This window comes from Schistocerca cancellata, chromosome 5 (assembly GCF_023864275.1).
Source record: "Schistocerca cancellata isolate TAMUIC-IGC-003103 chromosome 5, iqSchCanc2.1, whole genome shotgun sequence".
In the NCBI taxonomy this organism is placed as follows: domain Eukaryota; kingdom Metazoa; phylum Arthropoda; class Insecta; order Orthoptera; family Acrididae; genus Schistocerca; species Schistocerca cancellata.
The window spans coordinates 390846878-390870873 of NC_064630.1; the positions used below are offsets into that span (position 1 = coordinate 390846878).

At 42.3% G+C, this 23996-nt stretch overlaps 1 protein-coding gene and 1 non-coding gene across 2 annotated transcripts in view; one reads left to right on the top strand and one right to left on the bottom strand.

Moving 5' to 3' along the window:
- Nucleotides 1–23996, bottom strand: part of LOC126188560 (protein nervous wreck) — a 724305-nt gene that overhangs the window by 410494 nt on the left and 289815 nt on the right. The window contains exon 3 of the mRNA XM_049930159.1: nucleotides 19242–19287. Coding sequence (XP_049786116.1) covers nucleotides 19242–19287 — 46 coding nt within the window. The remainder of the gene's footprint in view (nucleotides 1–19241; nucleotides 19288–23996) is intronic.
- Nucleotides 8723–8806, top strand: Trnas-gga (transfer RNA serine (anticodon GGA)). Its single transcript is given in 2 exon segments — nucleotides 8723–8762; nucleotides 8772–8806. It is a non-coding gene; the product is annotated as a tRNA-Ser (tRNA).

The following is a 23996-nucleotide window of genomic DNA, read 5'->3' on the forward strand; positions in this document are numbered from 1 at the left end:
TCGGCCCCCAGTGGACCCCCTCCTCGGGAACTTTTCATACCAGATGAGTGTAACCCCAAATCTGTGCGTGGTAGAGTAATTACAGTGTACATGTACACTTCTGGCCATTAAAATTGAGACAATGATAGCAATTAGGTATTTCAGAGCGTTACGTGCTTTCCTAATTAATTATTCTAACAATCGCTTAAACAATCTTACTGCATTTCTTGTTCTGGTAAATACCAAGGATCTCCGCGTCCCCTCACGCAGAAGTACACTACTGGCCATCAAAATTGCTACACCACGAAGATGACGTGCTACAGACGCGAAATTTAATCAACAGGAACTACATGCTGTGATATGCAAATGATTAACTTTTCAGAGCATTCACACAAGGTTGGCGCCAGTGGCGACACCTACAACGTGCTGACATGAGGGAAGTTTCCAACCGATTTCTCATACACAAACAGCAGTTGACCGGCGTTGCCTGGTGAAACGTTGTTGTGATGCCTCGTGTAAGGAGGAGAAGTGCGTACCATCACGTTTTCGACTTTGATAACGGTCGGATTGTAGCCTATCGCGATTGCGGTTCATCGTATCGCGACATTGCTGCTCGCGTTGATCGAGAGCCAATGACTGTTAGCAGAATATGCAATCGGTGGGTTCAGGAGAGTAATACGGAACGCCGCACTGGATCCCAACGGCCTCGTATCACTAGCAGTCGAAATGACAGGCATCTTATCCGCATGGCTGTAACGGATCGTGCAGCCACGTCTCGCTCCCTGAGTCACCAGATGTGGACGTTTGCAAGACAACAACCATCTTCACGAACAGTTCGACGACGTTTGCAGCAGCATAGACTATCATCTCGGAGACCATGGCTTCGGTTACCCTTGACGCTGCATCACAGACAGGAGCGCCTACGATGGTGTACTCAACGACGAACCTGGGTGCACGAATAGCAAAACGTCATTTTTTCGGATGAATCCAGGTTCTGTTTACAGCATCATGATGGTCGCATCCGTGTTTGGCGACATCGCGGCGAACGCACATTGGAAGCGTGTATTCGTCATCGCCACACTGGCGTATCACGCGTGATGGTATGGGATGCCTTTGGTTACATGTCTCGCTCACCTCTTGTTCGCATTGACCGTACTTTGAACAGTGGACGTTACATTTCAGATGTGTGACGACCCGTGACTCTACCGTTCAGTCGATCCATGCGAAACCCTATATTTCAGCAGGATAATGCACGACCGCATGTTGTAGGTCTTGTACGGGCCTTTCTGGATACAGAAAATGTTCGACTGCTGCCCTGGCCAGCACATTCTGCAGATCTCTCACCAATTGAAAACGTCTGGTCAATGGTGGTCGAGCAACTGGCTCGCCACAATACGCCAGTCACTACTCTTGGTGAGCTGTGGTATCGTGTTGAAGCTGCATGGGCAGCTGTACCTGTACACGCCATCCAAGCTCTGTTTGACTCAAGGCGTATAAAGGCCGTTATCGCGGCCAGAAGCGGTTGTTCTGGGTACTGATATCATAGGATCTATACACCCAAATTGCGTGAAAATGTAATCACATGTCAGTTCTAGTATAATATATTTGTCCAATGAATACCCGTTTATCATCTGCATTTCTTCTTAGTGTAGCAATTTTAATGGCCAGTAGTGTACATGGAGACAGTGTTCGTACAGCAATCGCCAACATAGTGCAACTGAGGGGAATAAGGGGAACCAGCCCGCATTCGCTGAGGCAGATGGTAAGCCGCCTTAAAAACCATCCACAGACTCGTCGGCACACCGGACCTCGAAACTAATCCGCCGGGAGGATTCGTGCCGGGGACCGGCACGCCTTCCCGCTCAGGAAGCAGCGCGATAAACCGCTTGGCTTGCCGGGCGGGCACCCCTGGCCTACACAATAGCTACTGGACGAAAGCCCAGGAGCAAACAGAAAAATCCTTTTGATTATCTAGCTCATCTCCCAGATATATATGCCGTAACTACTACATTCATTCAGCAATTCGAATGCTGACCTACGCAGATTTGGCACAATACTTTCGCAGTTTGGCATTCCAGTTCGATTTGCCAGCCTTCTGTGTTTTGTCCCAAGACAAGCTCTCGCGCAGCTCTCACTGCGTCGTGAAAGATTCAGTTAAAGCCCTCTTATAATGAAAAGTTTAACTCATTATGTCATTTTAAGGCAGCTTTCCAGGGTTTCCCGAGGTTTCCTTTTGCTTAGCATGAACCTACAGGATGGACCAGAAGTCGCGAATGGATTATAACTGAGAATAACTTTTTTATTACTCTTTTCTCCGTTCTTTCTAAGATTATATTCCTCACGCAAGTGTAAAAAATCTCGCTTCTCGCCCTTTTAGTCTGTGAAGTATCAATGGAAATTAATGATAAAGAAAGAACTAAGTCACAGTTGTACGTTGTTGTTGTTTTTGTGGTCTTCAGTCCTGAGACTGGTTTGATGCAGCTCTCCATGTTACTCTAGCCTGTGCAAGCTTCTTCATCTCCCAGTACCTACTGCAACCTACATCCTTTTGAATCTGCTTAGTGTATTCATCTCTTGGTCTCCCTCTATGATTTTTACCCTCCACGCTGCCCTCCAACACTAAATTTGTGATCCCTTGATGCCTCAGAACATGTCCTACCAACCGGTCCCTTCTTCTTGTCAAGTTGTGCCACAAACTCCTCTTCTCCCCAATTCTATTCAATACCTCCTCATTAGTTATGTGATCTACCCATCTAATCTTCAGCATTCTTCTGTAGCACCACATTTCCAAAGCTTCTATTCTCTTCTTGTCCAAACTATTTATCGTCCATGTTTCACTTCCATACGTGGCCACACTCCATACAAATACTTTCAGAAATGACTTCCTGACACTTAAATCTATATTCGATGTTAACAAATTTCTCTTTTTCAGAAACGCTTTCCTTGCCATTGCCAATCTACATTTTATATCCTCTCTACTTCGATCATCATCAGTTATTTTGCTCCCCAAATATCAAAACTCCTTTACTATTTTAAGTGTCTCATATATCCTTCGTTATTTCTTGCCCACTCATTTCTTGCTTCAACACTACGAGGCTCATCCAACTATTCCCCAAGTGTTTATTTTGTTAAAGGAGAAAACCATAGAGTGATTTTCGGCACGTATGGAAGGGAACCATCGTCCCAACCAACTATTCGTGCTTGGCATATCTCGTTTATGGAAACGAGATGTGAACTCCACAAACGTAGTGCAGGTCGTCCATTTGTTTCAGAAGCCAACATGGATGAGATACGGCAAGTGTCTGCTAGCAGTCCGACAATATCGGCCCATAGGGCGCCCAGAGAGACGAAAAAGCCACGATCAGCAGGGTACAAAGTCCAGCGTAAGGGCTTACGTCTTTATGCCAACAATGTGCAGGTGCTTCAGGAACTAAAGACGACCGACAAACATACTGTTTGCAGTGAGTAAGATAGCCAAGACTGGTGCAAATAATGACTTGTTGCAAAAGATCTGTTTCACCCCAGAGTCAAGTTTACAGGTATCCGGCAAACCGAAACGGCATAATTTTCCTATATGGGAATTACAGCGTTTTCATATCACACATGAAACAGAAGGAGACAGGCCCAAGTTCAAAACGTGGTATGTACATATGTACAGCTGCAACATTGATCGAGTCAACGCATGTACCATCTGCAGTCTTGTTCACAGTTATTATTGACTTGTTTGTACCTTATGTGTTTCGGCGTTAAGGCACAAATGATATACAATAAAATGGATGTACATGAGAAACATCTGATGACATTAGATAAGAGTAAACCCGCCGTTAAAAGCAAATTAGCATTAACAGATACAAAACATATGACACACGACGTTTCTTGGACCAATAAAAAGCATAACTAAATCTGTCCAACATGTATAGATATCTCGTCAGTCTTAAAGTCGTGTGATGTACGTGCAAACTGATTAGAATGTGCTCACGGAAGTCTGAAGGAATTAAATCTACTAGGTGGCGCTTAACGCGTCACGGTTATGACATACAATATATTGTGACTGTGACAGTAATTTACGTTTTTGTGATCATAATACAGTACTGAATAACAAATGTTCAGGTATCAACTTTGTAATGAAATAAATAAAAATATTATTTACAACGAAAGCTGTAAAACGTCTGGTGTACGTACCATACACAAGATGGCGCTCGTGTATAATGATGTCTATACTCTAAAAAGTTTAGAAAACTAGAGATCCTGCTTAATGTAAGTACAAAATACAGATAGTAAGGAAATAATATGCAGACTGAGATATAGATACAGTCAAACACAATTAGTGTAGTTCAAAAATGGCTTGAGTACTATGGGACTTAACATCTGAGGTCATCAGTCCCCTAGAACTCAGAACTAGTTAAACCTAACTAACCTAAGGACATCACACACATCCATGCCCGAGGCAGCATTCGAACCTGCGACCGTAGCGGTTGCGCGGTTCCAGATGTAGCGCCTAGAACGGCTTGGCCACTTCGGTCGGCACAGTTAGTGTTGTATACCAAGAGGAGAATACACTTATTTTGTTTTGCTATTTTGATGTAAACAATAACAACTATGTAATGCTCCTTGTGCATTTCATCAAAACTCTACTACTCGCGTCTTCAACACTGCATTGTCCGCTATTTTATGGAATTCTATGGAGGTTGTTTTATTATTTTGACGTTTACTCGATATATTATTAGAATTCATGACCTGTGTAGTCCTATTATAATGTTCCTATGTCCTTAATTTTAGCTACCAGCTCACTGATCTCAGACAGTATAATAATTCCCCGCATACCAACGTACAGTTTCAGAATTGTAACTTTGTATTTTCTTCTTGGTATACAAAACTGATTATGAAACTTCCTGGCAGATTAAAACTGTGTGCCGGACCGAGACTCGAACTCGGGACCTTTGCCTTTCGCGGGCAATTGTTCTACCGACTGAGCTACCCAAGCACGATTCACGCCACGTCCTCACAGCTTTAATTCCGCCAGTACCTCGTCTCCTACCTTCCAAACTTTACAGAAGCTCTCCTGCGGGAGTGCTAGTTCTTCTGTAAAGTTTGGAAGGTAGGAGACGAGATACTGGCAGAAGTAAAGCTGTGAGGACGGAGCGTGAGTCGTGCTTGGGTAGCTCAGTTGGTAGAGCACTTGCCCGCGAAAGGCGAAGGTCCGGAGTTCGAGTCTCGGTCCGACACATTGTTTTAATCTGCCAGGAAGTTTCATATCAGCGCACAGTCCGCTGCAGAGTGAAAATCTCATTCTGGAAACATTCTAATTAGTTTTCAATTACATCACACGACTTTAAGACTGGCCACATATTGTGCATCCACATATGCTGGACAGATTTCTTCTTGATATTTATCACTCCACGAGGCATAGTGTGTCGTATCTTTGGTATCGGTTCATTCGGTTGTCATGGTGTATTTATGGTTACCTGATATTATTATCAGGACTGTAAGGTCCAATCGGTCGCGAAATGGAAACCACTGTGAAAATCGAAAATTATTTATTTGCAACAGTTAGCTACACCTTCCAGCTATGTATTTCTCAACATAGTCGCCCCTCCGACTGAGACATTTGGCGCGGCGTTGTACCAACCTACCAATACCCTCGTCACAGAAGGCAGTCGCCTGTGTTTTCTGCCGATTCTCTGCGCTGATCTGCAGCTTTTTGTCTTCATAGCCAGAGCAGTTCGCGTGAGCAGAGACGAAACTCAGAGGGAGCAGTCTGGGCTGTATGGCGGGTGATCAAACATTTCCCATTTAAAACGCTGCAGGTGCGACCTCATTGCCCCTGCCCTCCATAGCCGAGTGTTGTCATGAAGAAAGAAATGCATGACAGCTACGCTATGTGGGCTGTATGAAATCAGGGAAATCTCTTTCAGGCACTCGTACTTGTAGGAAGATAGTATATTCGAGGCATCTCTACGTGCTCACTGCCTGCTCAGAAGTGAAAAGAGCGAGGTGACGCGATCGACAGCCTAGTAGAGACACTGTCCAACACACCCACTGCGCCATGGTTTCCATTGCGCAGTTGATCAGAACTTACTTTCTGAACAGCCCTCATAGATGTTTCACTTTATTATAGATCCTTTGAAAATGGCGAAAACTGGGACGTGTAACATGTAAAAAACTCAATAAAAAATTGTGATCGGACAAAAATGTTCTTATAGTACAAACAAATGACTGCGATAGTTCACAAAGCATCAACAGCACCGTTTAACTGGCTATGTTTGACGAGTCCGCTGGACTATAACTGGAACACTTGCAACCTGAAGTCATATTAAAGCAGAATAGACCACCACATCACTCTCCCCTAAATGTACCGTCAATTTCTTGGTGAAAATTTCCGGATAGATGGATTGATTGGACTAGTTGATGCGATTCGGTGGCCGTCACGATCGCATGATCTCTCACCACTGCACTTCTTCATATGGGGTTTTGTAAGGGATCAGGTGTAGTGAACCAAGTTTATGCTCTACAGGACCTAAAGATATACGCACTGGAACCAAATTTATGCTCTACAGGACCTAAAGATATACGCACTGGAACGTATCGAAGTGGAGTTACAGGAGCAAACACGAAGAGAATTTCTTTGTGGTGCTCTCGGATGTCCAACTACGTGCAGTCATTTACGTGAAACGACATTTCGATAGCATATCTTCCCGTCATGTTCAGTTGATACAAGTAGAACGTCTTTGCTATACCGCCTTCTTTATAGGCCTACTCTTATACGCTTTCACCATATTCCATTGAATCCATTGTAGCTGTGCAGGGTTCTGTAACTTGTGATTTTGTTGGTTTCTTGAGTTCCGTGTGTTTTCTGTGCTCCTGGCAACTTTCTTCTTCTCTCCGCACTGTCTGTCCGGTACATAGCTCACCGAATTTGAATAGAATACGAAATACCTCCAGTCAACGTCCATCGTACCAAATGATTCGGAGAGGGAAGGAAAACGTATTTAATGTCATAGCGAACCAAAATTAGCCGGTTATGTTCGATACAGCGAGTGGGTATACTACGTAGTATGATCCACAGGGCCCGTACAGTATCTGACGAAGAAAACCTGCCAACTGAACCACTGTAAAGACGTATTCACCAAGAAATGATGCGGCGGCAGACAAATCCGACGTGCTTCCAGGTAGGAGGTACAGACCCAGCAAACAGGACACGAGGGGTGGGATAAGACAATGGCGTATCTGCAGAATCTTGGCTCGATGTAACATTAAATGCGTTTTCTGCCCGCCTCCGAAAACGCGTACACTATTAGGTACGGTGAAACATAGCGTGCGGAGAGAAGCTCCGGAAAGCAGGTGTCTACCGTGTACCATGAGAATGCGGTAAGGCATATATCAGACAGACCGTGCGGACAATCGAAGAATGGTACCAGCAGCACAGTATACATACCGAACTCATGCAACCAAAAAAAAACGTCAGTTTCCGGAATACTGCGTTGCTATAGGGGACTATATGATCAAACAGAAGTACTAAAAAGATCTTATCATTTTGCGACTATGCTCTAAAGTAGGCTATTGAAGTACGACTGACAGACGGCCTGCTGAATAGGTAGATTAATTATCACAAAGAAAGCACGCTTGTTAATGATAACCGATTTCATTGGAATTTTTGGCTTACGCGAAACTGGATAGAAATTAAAGTGGTAGAAATGGGAGAACTGTATGACCAGGCGTTTAAAAAACATAATTTTTTGGGCGGGTCATGTGAGGCATTAGCCATTTATGTTAGGGCAGTTGCCAGGCATCGGTTGACGCAGCGGAAAGAGTGGAGAACCGTAACAGGGTCCCGGAGTTGAGTCCCTAAGTTGACAATTTTTCATTTTCAATTTTTATTTTACTGTTTATTGTTGTTGTCTTCAGTCCTGAGACTGGTTTGATGCAGCTCTCCATGCTACTCTATCCTGTGCAAGCTTCTTCATCTCCCAGTACCTACTGCAGCCTACATCCTTCTGAATCTGCTTAGTGTATTCATCTCTTGGTCTCCCTCTACGATTTTTACCCTCCACGCTGCCCTCCAATACTAAATTGGTGATCCCTCGATGTCTCAGAACATGTCCTACCAACGGATCCCTTCTTCTAGTCAAGTTGTGCCACAAGCTCCTCTTCTCCCCAATTCTATTCAATACCTCCTCATTAGTCATGTGATCTACCCATCTAATCTTCAGCATTCTTCTGTAGCACCACATCTCGAAAGCTTCTATTCTCTTCTTGTCTAAACTATTTATCGTCCACGTTTCACTTCCATACATGGCTACACTCCATACAAATGCTTTCAGAAACGGCTTCTGACACTTAAATCTATACTTGATGTTAACAAAATTCTCTTCTTCAGAAACGCCTTCCTTGCCATTGCCAGTCTACATTTTATATCCTCTGTACTACGACCATCAACAGTTATTTTGCTCCCCAAATAGCAAAACTCCTTTACTACTTTAAGTGTCTCATTTCCTAGTCTAATTCCCTCAGCATCACCCGACTTAATTCGACTACATTCCAATATCCTCGTTTTGCTTTTGTTGATGTTCATCTTATACCCTCCTTTCAAGACACTGTCCAATCCATTCAACTGCTCTTCCAAGTCCTTTGCTGTCTCTGACAGAATTACAATGTCATCGGCGAACCTTACAGTTTTTATTTCTTCTCCATAGATTTTAATTCCTACTCCGAACTTTTCTTTTGTTTCCTTTATTGCTTGCCGGCCGGGGTGGCCAAGCGGTTGAAGGCGCTATAGTCTGGAACCGCGAGACCGCTACGGTCGCAGGTTCGAATCCTGCCTCTGGCATGGATGTGTGTGATGTCCTTAGGTTAGTTAGGTTTAAATAGTTCTACGTTCTAGGGGACTGGTGACCTTAGAAGTTAAGTCCCATAGTGCTCAGAGCCATTTTAACCTTTATTGCTTGCTCAATATACAGATTGAATAACATCGTGGATAGGCTACAACCCTGTTTCACTCCCTTTCCAACCACTGCTTCCCTTTCATACCCCTCGACTCTTATAACTGCCATCTGGTTTCTGTACAAATTTTAAATAGCCTTTCGCTCCCTATATTTTACCACTGCCACCTTCAGAATTTGAAAGAGAGTATTCCAGTCAACACTGTCAAAAGCTTTCTCTAAGTCTACAAATGCTAGAAATATAGGTTTGCCTTTCCTTAATCTTTTTTCTAAGATAAGTCGTAGGGTCAGTATTGCCTCACGTGTTCCAACATTTCTACGGAATCCAAACTGATCTTCCCCGAGGTCGGCTTCTATCAGTTTTTCCATTTGTCTGTAAAGAATTCGCGTTAGTATTTTGCAGCTGTGACTTATTAAACTGATAGTTCGGTAATTTTCACATCTGCCAACGCCTCAATATATTTTCTTTCATAATATTTTCCCAAAATACATGCAAAGCAATGGCAAAGGAAAATTTAGGACAGCAAATTCCAAAAAGTGATTGTTCACCGACGTGACAAATGCCATTCGATAGCGATACGCACATATAAAAATAGCGGTAATTCACATACACGAGGTATAAAAGGGCAGTGCATTGGCGGTGCTGTCATTTGTACTCCCACATGAAAAGCTTTCTGAGCAGCGCGGAGTGGCCGCGCGGTTACAGGCGCCATGTCCCCTCAAGGCCGGAGGTTCGAGTCCTACCTCGGGCATGGGTGTGAGTGTCGTCTTTAGCGTTGAGTTAGTTTAAGTAATGTGTAAGTCTAGGGGCCGACGACCTCAGCGGTTTGGTCCCTTACGAATTCACACACATTTGAACATTTGAAGCTTCCTGACTTGATTATGACCGCACGACGGTAATTAATAGACTTTGAACGCGAAATAGGAGTTCGAGCTAGACAAATGGAACATTACATTTCTGAAATCGTTAGGGAATTCAGCATTCCCTGACTCAGTGCAGCTCTGAAGTAGGTCACTTGCAAAAGTGGCCGAAACGTTGAACAATTTTACACATCGACAATCCGGTCAACAGCCCCGAAAAATTTTATTGACAGTGACCACGGCCGCGGAAGCCTATGGTTACACCACTGTACTTTTTTTACTGTCTCATCACCTAGTGTTTCTGACAACGGCCACTGGGGCTCGAGTGCAATAACTTCGTCACCGTCCGCGGTGGCCGAGCGGTTCTAGGCGCTTCGGTCCGGAACTGCGCGACTGCTACGGTCGCAGGTTCGAATCCTGCATCGGGCATGGCTGTGTGTGATGTCCTTAGGTTAGTTACATTTAATTAGTTCTACGTTCTAGGGGACTGATGACCTCAGATGTTAAGTCCCATAGTGCCAAGAGCCATTTGAACCAATGCTGTTCATGAATGGCAGCACAACATGTCAAATCACCAGACTGACACACAAATTCGCAGTCCAGGTGGGTGGTAATAGTCACAATTATAATGTGATTGCATGAGATCAATTACTGATCAACATGAAATGATTAATTTTAATTTTCTTAGAGATAAGATTTTTGTGTTGTAGATATGTAAGAGAAAATGAAAGGGTAAAGTAGGTGCTTGAATTAAACGGTTATATGGATGAGGAATGTCTTCCCACAGAAGTTCATATGTTGGAAATATATAACTTCTTGAAGATACATAATCGTTGAACGATTGAACAATCAGAAGCATTATCTTTAATCGATTGGTATCTAAAATGAAATTGATTTTCTATGGAAAAACTAGTGGCTGCAGAAGGAGAGTTTTGACAAGATAAATTTAATGGCCAAGGGAAAACATAATGTTGGCATGTAGGGAAAAATATATGAGGGTCATTCAGAAAGTAAAGAACATTTTATTTTGATGTGTGAGTGCATCCCCCACTACCACGGCTGCTGACCGATCATTGACCTTGATACACATGTTGATAACAGCAATGATCTCCCCATACATTTGCTTACTGTTTAGCTGTGCGACTACAAAATGTTTGACAAAATTGATGACCCCTCCAAGTGTGAGGTGCACAATGTACTCAGCTTTTTAAACGTGCAAAAATTCTGACCTGTCAAAATTTATAGACCAATAACCAAAGTTTTTTGATAATGTATGTGATGAAGGAAGCATCAGTTCAGAAGTGGTGTATCATGTTTAATGGTGGACAGGGGAATGTCCACAATGAAGGCTGCTCAGGCTGACCTTCATTGGTGACTGACTGACTCAAAGCAAGGACTGAAGCAAAAATCCAAGAAGATAGGCATTTCACTATTACTGGACTGCAGCGGCCTACTGTCAGACGCTCAAGGACTCGCTGCACCATTAAAAATAAGTACCATGGAATGCTAAGACAGGGATTCATCCTCATTCATGATAATGCACATCAGCATGCAGCAGGAGTAATACAGGACTTGCTTCAGTGGGAAATTTTTCAACCTCGGCCGTACAGTGCCAACTTAGCCACAAGTGATTATCACTTATTCCACAAATTGAAGGATTTTTTGAGAGGACAATGACAAGAAAGTGATGTGGACTTAAAGAAGCCATTGATCAGTGGTTCAATAACTTGGCAGCAACTAAGCATGCAGAAAGCATAGAAAAGCTGGTAAAATGGTAGGACAAGTGCCCAAATTCGAACAGTGACTATGTAGGAAAGTAGCTTGGGTATCAAACTGTATGTAAAATACAGTTCATTTATCTCTTCTGACTAGCCTAAACTGAGTGGACAATTCAAACAGAATACTGTGAAAATCAGTGTCTGACAAGTACAGTTAAGAAGATAATAAACATCTGCATTGAGCTGGGCCAGCCGGTGTGGCCGAGCGGTTCTAGGCGCTTCAGTCTGGAACCGCACGACCGCTACGGTCGCAGGTTCGAATCCTGTCTCGGGCATGGATGTGTGTGATCTCCTTAGGTTGGTTAGGTTTAAGTAGTCCTAAGTTCTAGGGGACTGATGACCGCAGATGTTAAGTGCCATAGTGCTCAGAGTCATTTGAACTATTTTTTTGCAATAACATCGTGGTCAGTTAGTACACTGTCAAAATATCGTGTTATGTGAACTACTGCATCTGCCTGGACAGCGATAGCAATGCAAACAGGTGAGTCGCCCGGAAAGCTTATGATGAGACATCGAGAAAAGTTGATTACCTACTGGATCTTGTCTCTACAACTAGGGTTGCAAAGAACTTCATGTATTATCTTGTTATAAACTGAAACAAGTTACTGTTATTTAGTATAATTTTCAAGGTATCACAATGTAAAGTTGCAAAGATAATATATGGGCACACTGTGCATTCCTGTCCATATTACAACACACCAACTGTACGAAGCGAAAACATAAATACAAGTGATTCTATGTCATATTAGCTTTACCACGACATCTTATTAAGGAAAAACATGTCCGAGGTAAGTGAAACGTTGTGAATCATGTTGCTATCAGTTAAGAGCATTGACACCTCTTCCTGGTTAGTTAACACGCAATTTAAATTAATACCGAAGATCTCGCTGGTAGTTGTGATAGCAATTACACTAGCGCGCCGTTCTCTAAAAGCTTTTACGCAACACGTGGGACTACTACTGGCTTTCAGATTGATAACCGAATAAGCCACGGGAGCTGGTTACAGTTATCGTTAAACGTGTGGGGGCGTCTCATCCAATATAAACGCAAATGCAGTTATGTAACAAAACTGACTTTATTTCTCCTATGACAACCAACGTGACAAAACATTTTCGGCATGCGGATAACCATGTTAAAAGCCCATTAGAAAATTAAATATCAGTTAGTTGTTTACTAGTTCTAGTTTTCATAAATCATTAATATGAAATAACGCAACTCTTAACCATTGGAGCAGTTAAAGAAAAATGCAGAAGCAGTTATTCAGCATCCATGAAGGAATTGTTTCATGTCGAGCTTTGTGTAACCTTTCAATAATAAAAGACGAGGGCATCGTGGATATTCTGCACCTCTGGTCGTCTGTAGTTTCAGAATGCATTACCGTTTCTTTAAGCGCTTCCCTTGAAGGAATAGAGAGTAGTTTCATTGTTAAATTTATTGTTGCGCAGGGAAGTAAGAACTGTCAACATTTGATTTTCTGTGCAATATCAAATAAAGAGTCCTATAGTCACGCAAATAAATCGTAAAAATATCCAAAGATGAAAAAGTTTCGGTTACTAACTGTACAGCACGAACCATTAGTATACGTCAGCGATTCTCAATCTTCTAAGTTCTGTGACTCCCCAAATAGAAGGTATAAACGAAATTAATATTTCACAAAAATAACAATTAACCTTACTATAACTGACTGAATTTCGACCGATATTATAAATGCAAAAATATTTAATATTATGTAATCACGTTGCACTAATTTTATATAGTAAGAAAGTACCGACAGTAAAAAAAAGAATATAATATGATAGTTCCTATTATTTTATGTCACTGCGTTTATATCGACGGTTATGTACATGCATGTATGACGTGAACATGCCTGAGCAACTTTCAAGTGCGAACTTGACGTGTACTTTCTGTTTGTAATTTGGCCACCTTCTATAACACCCAGCGTGAGAGCGTGTTTCAACATGCATATGGATGCGTTCGAACAATTCGTGCGGTCACCAGTACAAAAGAGACGCTTGCGATTGCACAACTTCAGTTAAGTTTCGTAAGCGAAGCTTGCGTCTCGTGTCTTTATTTTAGCGTGAGATCAACCACGAAACTGAATTTTTTTTTCTTTAATTACGTATGCTAAATATATAAATTTGTGAAGAAACGAAGTGATCCACTTGCATCATGTGAACCCGTTGAGAACGCTACAACAAGTGACCATAATCTTATTATGTTTAGCCTAGGGAATAGAGGCTGTCACTGGGCCACGGGGTGGGAGTTGCAACTGAACTTCAAGAGAGCTGACTGGGAGAGACTAGCGAGAGAGTGCGACATTCCTCCCTTACCAGAAGGTGACGCACAACAAGACCTAGACATAGACAAGCGGGCCGAAGAACTGGTGGGCGCAGTTACCAGAGCGGTTAAGGCAGCTGTTCCAACCAGAAGGAGGGCCATGGCGGCCTCCCCGTCACCATGGTCAGCTGAACTTGAGGAAATGCGTCAGTCTGCCAGAAGGCTGAGGAGGCACTACCAGCGCAGTGTCCTCTGGTGGGAAAAGCAAAGATGGTTACTGCAATACCGGGAGGCAAAAGAGAAATTTCAAAAAGAACTGAAAGAAGTCAGAATACGCAGTTGGGAAAGATTTGTGCTGGACCAGTTGGCCTTGGATCCATGGGGAGTACCCTACAAACTAGTAAGGGAAAAGATCCGATCACCAATGATGCTATCAACGGTCAGGCACGGGGATGGGATGACGGAGTCCTGGCAGGAGACTGCCGAGGTCCTTCTCCGATCCCTGCTGCCAGATGACGATGAGGCCAGCGACACGGAAAGCCAGTCCCAGCTACGAAATCAAGATCTGGACAGAATAGCTAACAACAGGGCAGTCTACCCTTTCTCTGTAGAGGAGGTGGCTGGCCACATCAAAGAACTAAAAACAGGGAAAGCCCCCGGCCCAGACGGCATTGTGGCGGAGGTGGTGCTGTTCCTGGCACCTCAACTGGTGGCGCCACTAACCCAGTTATACAATGAGTGCCTAAAACAGGAAAAATTCCCGAAAATCTGGAAAGAGGCAAACGTTGTGATAATCAAAAAGGGACCCGACAAGGACCCAGCGGAGGTCAAGTCCTACAGACCGATCTGCCTACTGGACATGCTTGGGAAATTATTTGAGAAACTGCTAGCTGACAGACTGACTGCACACCGAGTGCTGTGCGGGATGAGTGGCAGGCAGTTCGTCTTCAGGCCGGGGCGATCGGCAACTGATGCCATCACTCTGGCGGCTGAGGTCTGCGCCTCTACCCCATACAAGTACGTTGTTGGCATCACGGTTGACATCAGTGGCGCCTTTGACAACCTGTGGTGGCCTTCGCTCTTCTCCTGCTTGCGGGAGAAGGAGTGTCCAGGGTCGCTATATGGTTGCCTGAGGAGCTATTGTGAAGGGCGGGAGGTCTGGCTATCATCCCCTAGCGGTAGAGTAGGAAAAACTATAACTAAGGGATGTCCCCAGGGTTCCGTCTTAGGTCCCCTGTTCTGGGACATCCATATGGAGCCGCTTTTAGATAGTTTGCAGCAGAGTGAAGACGTGCTAGAGGTGATAGCCTACGCAGATGACCTCCTTCTGTTGGTAGGCGGCCGGAGCCGTGAGGACATTGAGCCAAAAATAGACAGAGCAATGACCAAATTACAACTGTGGTGTACGAATACTAAGATGACGATCTCACCAACAAATCGACGTACTTATTACTGAAGGGACAGCTGGTAAGGAACCCTATAGTCAGAATCGGAGGCTCACCAGTTATAAGACGACATGAGACTCGCTACTTGGGCGTCATCATCGATGAAAGGTGGAACTTTGGAAGGCACATTGAGTCCGTAACCCAAAAAGCATTACAATTACTAAACAACCTTACTTCCATAGGCCATAAACGATTTCACCTTCCACCACACCTAATCAAGCTGTACCATAATAGTATATTAACGTCAGTAGTGGGTTACGGATCGGGAGTCTGGTCACATAGGCTCACGAGGGTGGTGCCTGCCATGGCAGTGAGAAGAGTACAAAGAAATATACTATTAAGATCCATAGGGGCGTACAGAACATCTCCAGGAAGTGCACTATTAATAATAATGGGGCTCTGTCCTTTAGATATAAAAATACGAGAGCACGCAGCATGGTATTGGGTTAAGAAGGGGAACAACACGAAAATAGAGAATATCCTGGAAGCACTAGTGAGGGACAAGGGAGAAATACGTAGAAGGGGTGAGGACTTATGGCAGCAGTCTTGGGAAACGGAAGAAACTGGCAGAAGAACCTTTGGGTTCTTGCCAAATGTAAAAGAAAGGCTAGGTATGAAGTACTTCGAGCCAACGCCGGGACTAATACACTTTCTCACTGGTCACGGGCCCTACCCGACGTACTTGTGTCGGTTTGGGAAAAAGGCTACACCCGAGTGTGACTGTGGTGCTTCGGAGGGCACTCCCGACCATGTGGTTTACGAGTGCCCCCTTTTCTATGATGTAGCAGTGAGACTAAGACAACAGCTTCCACATAACAACACATATGACCTATTAAGACATGAAGAAACTTTTGAAACTCTAAACAGACTGGCAAATGAGGTATCACGGAAAGTGATGACAGCATACTTGACGGACTTTCACGACTAACGACAAATACCGAATGTGTCCAATTACCCTGATCTTATAGAGCCTGTGCGTGGACAGGTCGACTTTTCAGTTGCAATCCGCCACGTGCAGGACTAGGGGGACCAGGGTACACTGATCTAGACTAAAGCACCGGAATTGACGTAGGTTAGTACAGTAGTTGTAGCTTTAGATATAGATATAAAGTTAGGAACCTGCAGCGACAAACAATCTTGGCCTGCCCAGTGTCAGGGGCACGCTCATCGGGATTAGCTCGATGAGCAGGGCCTAAAGTAGTAGGTTTATATATACGCTGACACTCCTGTAACGCTGCAGGCAGTTAGGAATTAATAAGTAGGAATAAAACTAACAATTAGCAAGTAGAATAGATTAATAGCTGTAGTCTGCCTATTATCCTGAAGTATCCTGTCTGTAGCTCACAATAATAAAAATAGTACCAATATAATAATAATAATGAAAATAGCTGCTGAATATATAAAATTGTAGAATTGTTATGACCCACTAATCACTAAGGTGGTGGGTTCCTTTTGTATAAATATTATTATTGATGTTAAAATAAAGATTTAAGAAAAACCGTTGGCAAAAAGGTAACGCTGTACAATTATAGTTATTTAAATTACAGTTTTACCTCGTTTGATGGGAAGCCATACTGCGTTTCTGCATTCAACGTCTCACCGATGAAAGCATGAAGCCATCAAAATTAGTTCGACATTATGAAACAAAACAGCTGACTCATTAAAACAAACCCTTTCGGAAGAAAATTATGTAGCTCGAGAAATTAACAACCTTCAATTGTAAGTCGAGCCATACCGACGAAAGTGCAATTGAAGCATCTTCCCTCGTAGCGTTAAGAGTAGCTAAAATGTCCGAACAGCCTACAGTCGCCGAAACCACATGTAGCCTGCTGTAGTTGATATGGTCAGTGTTTTAACAGACGTCGATTACTACGTACCGTAACATTTCTGAGAGGAAATCACGGTTCCAGTCGCATACCTTGTGAGGAACGGTGTCAAAAGCCTTCTGGAAATCTAGAAATATGGAATCAATTTGAGATCCCCTGTCGGTAGCATCCTTACTTCGTGCGAATAAAGAGCTAGTTGTGTTTCACAACAACAATATTTTCTGAAACAGTGCTGACTGTGTGTCAATAGACCGTTACCTTCGAGGTAATTCATAATGTTCAAACACAGTATATGTTCCATAATCCTATTGCAAATCGATGTTATTGATATGGGTCTGTAATCCAGCGGATTACCCCCATTTCTTTTCGTGAGTACTAATGTGACGTGTGCCACTTTCCAGTCTGTTGGTACGAATCTTTCGTCGATATGTTGTATATCGATATGTTTCTGGAGCCTTCTGACCTTAAGCGAAACACAATGTTTTATTTTTATGATTGCTAAGTACGGGGCTATTACATTGCAATGCTCTGAAGCGAACCTTATTGGTATGCTATCTGTATTGGGAGATTTGTCATTATTAAGGGCTTTAAGCTACTTGCTACAGTGAGGATATCTATTTCTTACTCACGTTTACAGTTCTGACAATCCGCAGAAAATAGATTCACATAATCTTAATCAGTGATATTAGACAGGTTTACGATAAGTAAACTTCACTATGAGGCAACCCATTTTCAGTATTAATGTGGAATTAGTTTTTTCAATAATCATTATTATTGTAATTGCTTTACATTGAATGAGAGGATATTGAGAAACACAGAAATTATTTGTAGGACATTGTGTAAAATTTATCTGTTGTGCACATATCATAAATTGTGTTTACTTACAACTGGGGAAAACTAATAAGAGTTCCAAAAAATTATTAAGGTAGACTGAATAGACAGAAGAATAATTGAAGAACGAATAGCAACAATAAAGACAAACAATACAGAGAAAGAAGCTACAATTCTTAAAGGTGCTAGAGAAGGAAGTTATTTATCACCGTTCTTGTTCAGTTTCTATACAGAATGTGTAATAAATGAGTTCAAAGAATGCTCTACAGATATCAAAGTAAATGGAGAAACATCACAAATACTTAAATTTGCGGACCACATAGGTATGATAGTCGCAGATGAAAGGAAAGATGAAGGCACCTAATATATGAATACAGAATTGAAATTGTCAAGAAACATCAGAAATTCCAGGAATCAAATAGAAAAATATTGAAATTTCATGAAATACGTTAAAAACAAACAGGGCCATAGAAATATTTTGGGAGTATGGCAGCTGAAGACGTACGAAGTAGACACGATATAAAACCAAGAATTAGAGAGGCAAAAGTAATCTTTGTGAATAAAATGAAAGTGCTTTACTCATAAAAACATAAATACTGAAACGAGCAAACACTTGAAAACCTACGTCTGGAACATAGCATTTTATGGGTGGGAAAAGTGGATCATAAATAGCGATAGAAAGAAATTGCTTGAAGTGAAGTGTTTGAGATAAAGTATTGCAGACGCCTATTAAATATAAAATAGGTGGATATAACCACGAAGTCTTTCAAAGACATAATGGGCAAAGAATATATGATGTAAGTTCTTAAGTCACTAAGACATCTTAACCATTTCCTTTGTAAGCTATCTTAAAGTAGCAGTACAAGGAAGAAAACGCCACTAAAACTGCGATTAGCACTGTAAAGTAAGTCATAAATACTGGGGGAGTCAATAAGTATGCCAAGATAGCTTGTAACAGATCCAGACCGAGAGCTGCCAACCAGTAGAAGAATCAGTGACCAAGAATAACAAGGAAGTCACGATTAACATCCTAGCCGATCGGAAAAGAAGGATTGCAGTTTGATCTGATGATTTTAACGGAACTATCTCCATGACGCGCTTGCCAAAACAGAGCTTCTGTCAACTATTGCAGCGGTGAAACCCAGTCCATTTAAAACAGCTAGCGCTAAGGAGTCTGGCCTTCGCTTGCGATAAGTGTTCACTACTTAACTGACAGCCCTGGGTGAAAGTACCACCGTTTTAGATTGCTTGAGACAGGGTACCCATCCAATTGATCACATTGATAACTTTGTGCACCAAGCTTACCTCAGAGTATGACTTCTCGATTGCTGATCTTTTGAGGGTGTAGTTCCTGAAAGGAAAATGGTTCACTGTTAGTTTTTAACTCTATGGCTAATTTATACATGTAGCAATATTGCAATATAAACTCACACACATACACAAAAGGTGAAAGCAGGTTAGACACAGATTGCTACTGAAATCACTGTACTGCTTCAAACGTCTGTTAACCAGTGGAACTAACGTTTGCTGTGCTCGTGAACCTCAAAACACAAATTAATCAATACAGCATGTTGTACTTTATTAATAAAATTGGAATACAAGCTATAGAAATTATATTACGTCGGTGAAGGGTTTCCTGATAGTACAGTATGATGATACAGTGCAATATCGCACACTTAACATTAAAATTGGTTTTGTTTGTTTAGATTATTAAGGTAAAACATTCCTTTATCATTAAATCCCAAATTAATGTTTATATTAATATCTCATAAATCTATAATTCTGTCAACATGTTATGGATATTATTGATTAGAAAACGTAAAACATGTTTCGTAAATAAAAGTTGCAATCAGAGAAACTGTGACAGGAAGGCTTGTGATAAATGCCCCCAACGATAATTTGTAACTGGCGTGGTACATGTTTGGCAGTGGAATCTTCTTAAAAAAGACGGTTCATATGCTCTTGGAGTTGGAACTTTTAAGATAGCAACCATTGTTTAGCGACGAGTCATTCAAATTTCACCATCAAAAGTTTCAAAAAGCTTAACAGAGTGAACTTCATTTCGTGACTTATGAGTGCAGCTTATAAATTTTACAATAATTTTGAAATTTGCCTTGTTATCGGTAAATATAATGACACCTATTACAACAGTGATTAATTCGGCGTCGTTGTGGACGCTCATTGATGTTTTTTCATATGATTAATGAAGGCCCCAAAATCTATATCAAACTATCTTCAAAATTTATCATTCTTACGAGACAGTCGAAAAATACTCACGATCATAGGAACTAACAATGCTCAGACCTGCTTTTACATCTACATCTACATGGATACTCCGCAAAACATACATAAGCGCCTGGCAGAGGGTTCATCAAACCACGTTCACAATAATTCAATATTATTTCACTCTCGAACAGGATGCGGGAAAAATACGAAAGCCTGTATATGAATGAAACCTGTATATGAATGTCCGAAAGAACAGATACACGCATTTATATAAGTGATTCGCATAGATTGGCAATGGATCCATTATCTCCACTGCGGATGCACAAGTACATCCGACCACCTGCAGGAATCTCAAAGAAGCGAGTGTGGAGGAAATAGGGACTGCAGACAGGTGGCACTAGGAGGGATTGTGTGTCGGCGGAGTGGCGCGCCTAGATACGTGTGGCATAGTGGTTAACACACCTACCAACACACATTTTCACTCGTCGCCGCTAATGCTGCACGAAATCCTGATGCAGCCGATATAACTAGTACCGTCCTTTTCCGTTCCTCTCTCTTCCCTCCCTTTCCAATTAGAACACCTACATCTTTCCGTGCAAGCTCTGATTTCCCTTATTTTATTATGATGATCGTTGCTCTCTATGTAAGTCGACGTCAACAAAGTATTTTCGCATTCGGAGGAGAAAGTTGGTAATTAAAATTTCTCGAGAAGATCCCGCCGCAACGAGAAACGCCTTTGTTTTGATGATGTCCACGCCAAATCCCGTATCATCTCTCTCCTCCACTATTTCTGCTAATGCAGTGGTCTTCATTGCCTTCTGCTTTCTCATGCAATTGATCATTGTTGATTCTTTCGCCTTTTGGGGCATTTTACCCACCACAAGAGTAAAAGAACGCCCTGAACCTCTGTCCGCTCCTCCACCCTCCTTGACAAGGCCACTGGCATAATGAAGGTGACTTCTTGTCCTGGAAGTCTTTTGTCGCCATTGCTTATCATTTTTAGTCAAAATTTAAGCAGTAGTTGAGTTCGAACTCAGGACCAAAGATGTAGTGTTTTTTACTCAAATATGTTACCCGTAGACCAAGGGTACAGCCAGTAGACAACGTCAGTTGTTGTAGTACAAACCCTAATGGCACACTAAGGATTCTCGATGATATTAAGGCAGCAGTCAATCTTCAATAATTCTTTATTAAAACCCTTCCAAATACACTACTGGCCATTAAAATTGCTACACCAAGAAGAAATGCAGATGATAAACGGTTACTCATTGGACAAATGTATTATACTAGAACTGACATGAGATTACATTTTCACGCAATTTGGGTGCATAGAACCTGAGAAATCAGTACCCAGAACAACCATCTCTGGCCATGATGACGTCCTTGACACGCCTGGGCATGGAGTCAAACAGAGCTTGGATGGCATGTACAGGTACAGCTGCCCATGCAGCTTCAACACGATACCATAGTTCATAAAGAGTAGTGGCTGGCGTATTGTGACGAGCCAGTTGCTTGGCTAACATTGACCAGACGTTTTCAATTGGTGAGAGATCTGGAGAATGTGCTGCTGGCCAGGGAAGCAGTCGAACATTTTCTGTATCCAGAAAGGCCCGTACAGGACCTGCAACATGCGGTCGTGCATTATCCACTGAAATGTAGGGTTTCGCAGGAATCGAATGAAGGGCAGAGTCACGGGTCGTCACACATCTGAAATGTAACGTCCACTGTTCAAAGTGCCGTCAATGCGAACAAGAGGTGACCGAGACGTGTAAACAATGGCACCCCATACCATCACGCTGGTGATACGCCTGAATGGCAATGACGAATACACGCTTCCAATGTGCGTTCACCGCGATGTCGCCCAACACGGATGCGACCATCATGATGCTGTAAACAGAACCTGGATTCATCCGAAAAAAAGACGTTTTGCCATTCGTGCACCCTGGTTCGTCGTTGAGTACACCATCGCAGGCGCTCCTGTCTGTGATGCAGCGTCAAGGGTAACCGAAGCCATGGTCTTCGAGCTGATAGTCCATGCTGCTGCAAACGTCGTCGAACTGTTCGTGCAGATGGTTGTTGTCTTGTAAATGTCGCCATCTGTTGACTCAGAGATCGAGACGTGGCTGCACGATCCGTTACAGCCATGCGGATAAGATGCCTGTCATCTCGACTGCTAGTGATACGAGGCCGTTGGTATCCGACACGGCGTTCCGTATTATCTTCCTGAACCCACCGATTCCATATTCTGCTAACAGTCATTGGATCTCGACCAACGCGAGCAGCAATGTCGCGATACGATAAACCGCAATCACGATAGGCCACAATCCGACCTTTATCGAAGTCGGAAACGTGATGGTACGCATTTCTCCTCCTTACACGAGGCATCGCAACAACGTTTCACCAGGCAACGCCGATTAACTGCTGTTTGTGTATGAGAAATCGGTTGGAAACTTTCCTCATCTCAGCACGTTGTAGGTGTCGCCACCGGCGCCAACCTTGTTTGAATGCTCTGAAAAGCTAATCATTTGCATATACAGCATGTTCTTCCTGTCGGTTAAATTTCGCGTGTGTAGCACGTCATCTTCGTGGTGTAGCAATTTTGATGGCCAGTAATGTACTTCTGCGTGAGGGGACGCGGAGATCCTTGGTCATAAATACTCTGTTTGGTATTTACCAGAACAAGAGATGCAGCAAGATTGTTTAAGCGATTGTTAGAATAATTAATTAGGAAAGCACGTAACGCTCAGAATTACCTAATTGCTATCATTGTCTCAGGGAAATTTCCTGAAGCGCTACTCCGTAATCTGAGAGTATATTTATTTATTGTTTATTTAGTCTGATCAGATTAGAGCCTTATGGCCTTCTCGTATATCTGACCAGGAACAACACACACCAAAGAATATTACGTAGCTGTCACGATAATAATTATTTCCATTATTGAAAATAATAATAATTGGAAATAATAATAATAAAACTAAAAAAGTAATAACAATAAAATAATAATAATAATAATAGTAATACAGAGGGTTAGTTTTGCACTTTTGAAGATATGTTTAGTATCAGAAGTGAAAGGAATAATGAAAGAGGGGAGGACTTAAATGAAAGTGACGGTTGCTGTTAGGAAATCCCTGAATTTCAATAGAAAATTCTGCAGACTAATAAGAGGGAAAATGGTACGGGAGGGAGGGTTGCTGCAGACAAGTATCTAAAAGAGATAGCTATTGTGATAGATGGACCATAACCTGTCTATTGATTTTTGAAAGGATTTTAATTTCTCTGATATCTTTTTGTTCCAAAATCGTGTTCCTGATACAGAAAATGATTTAGAAAACATGGCAGTGTTATGTAGTGGTATGGAGGAAATTTTACTTTACTGAGAAAGATTATCCTGTGTGCTGTTCAAATAGTAATTAATTGTTGAAGATAAATAAAAGGGAATGCTTTTGAATACGGAATAGGCGTCACATAGACAATATGGTTTAGAAAAGACAATATGGTTTAGAAAGGCCGATCACGTTTGCGTCTAAAACATTGGCAATTTCTCAAAGTAATACAGTCAAACTGAAAGGGAAACCGTCACTATTATATTTGCACATTCATGTTAACGCGACTTCTGATCAGAGGTTTTGCCCATTCATGGATTGCATCGAAAAAAATAATGTCCCTGATTAAAATAAGTTATATCTTTGTTGAAGATCTTTGTAACAAGTACCAGTTGTACAGAACATGCCGGATGCTGTCCGTTTCCTAATAATCCTTATACACCGTATTTTCATATCCAGTGCAAAGTGAGTGTTGTGTAATCAAATGGCAATCACAATGGAAGCTTCAAGA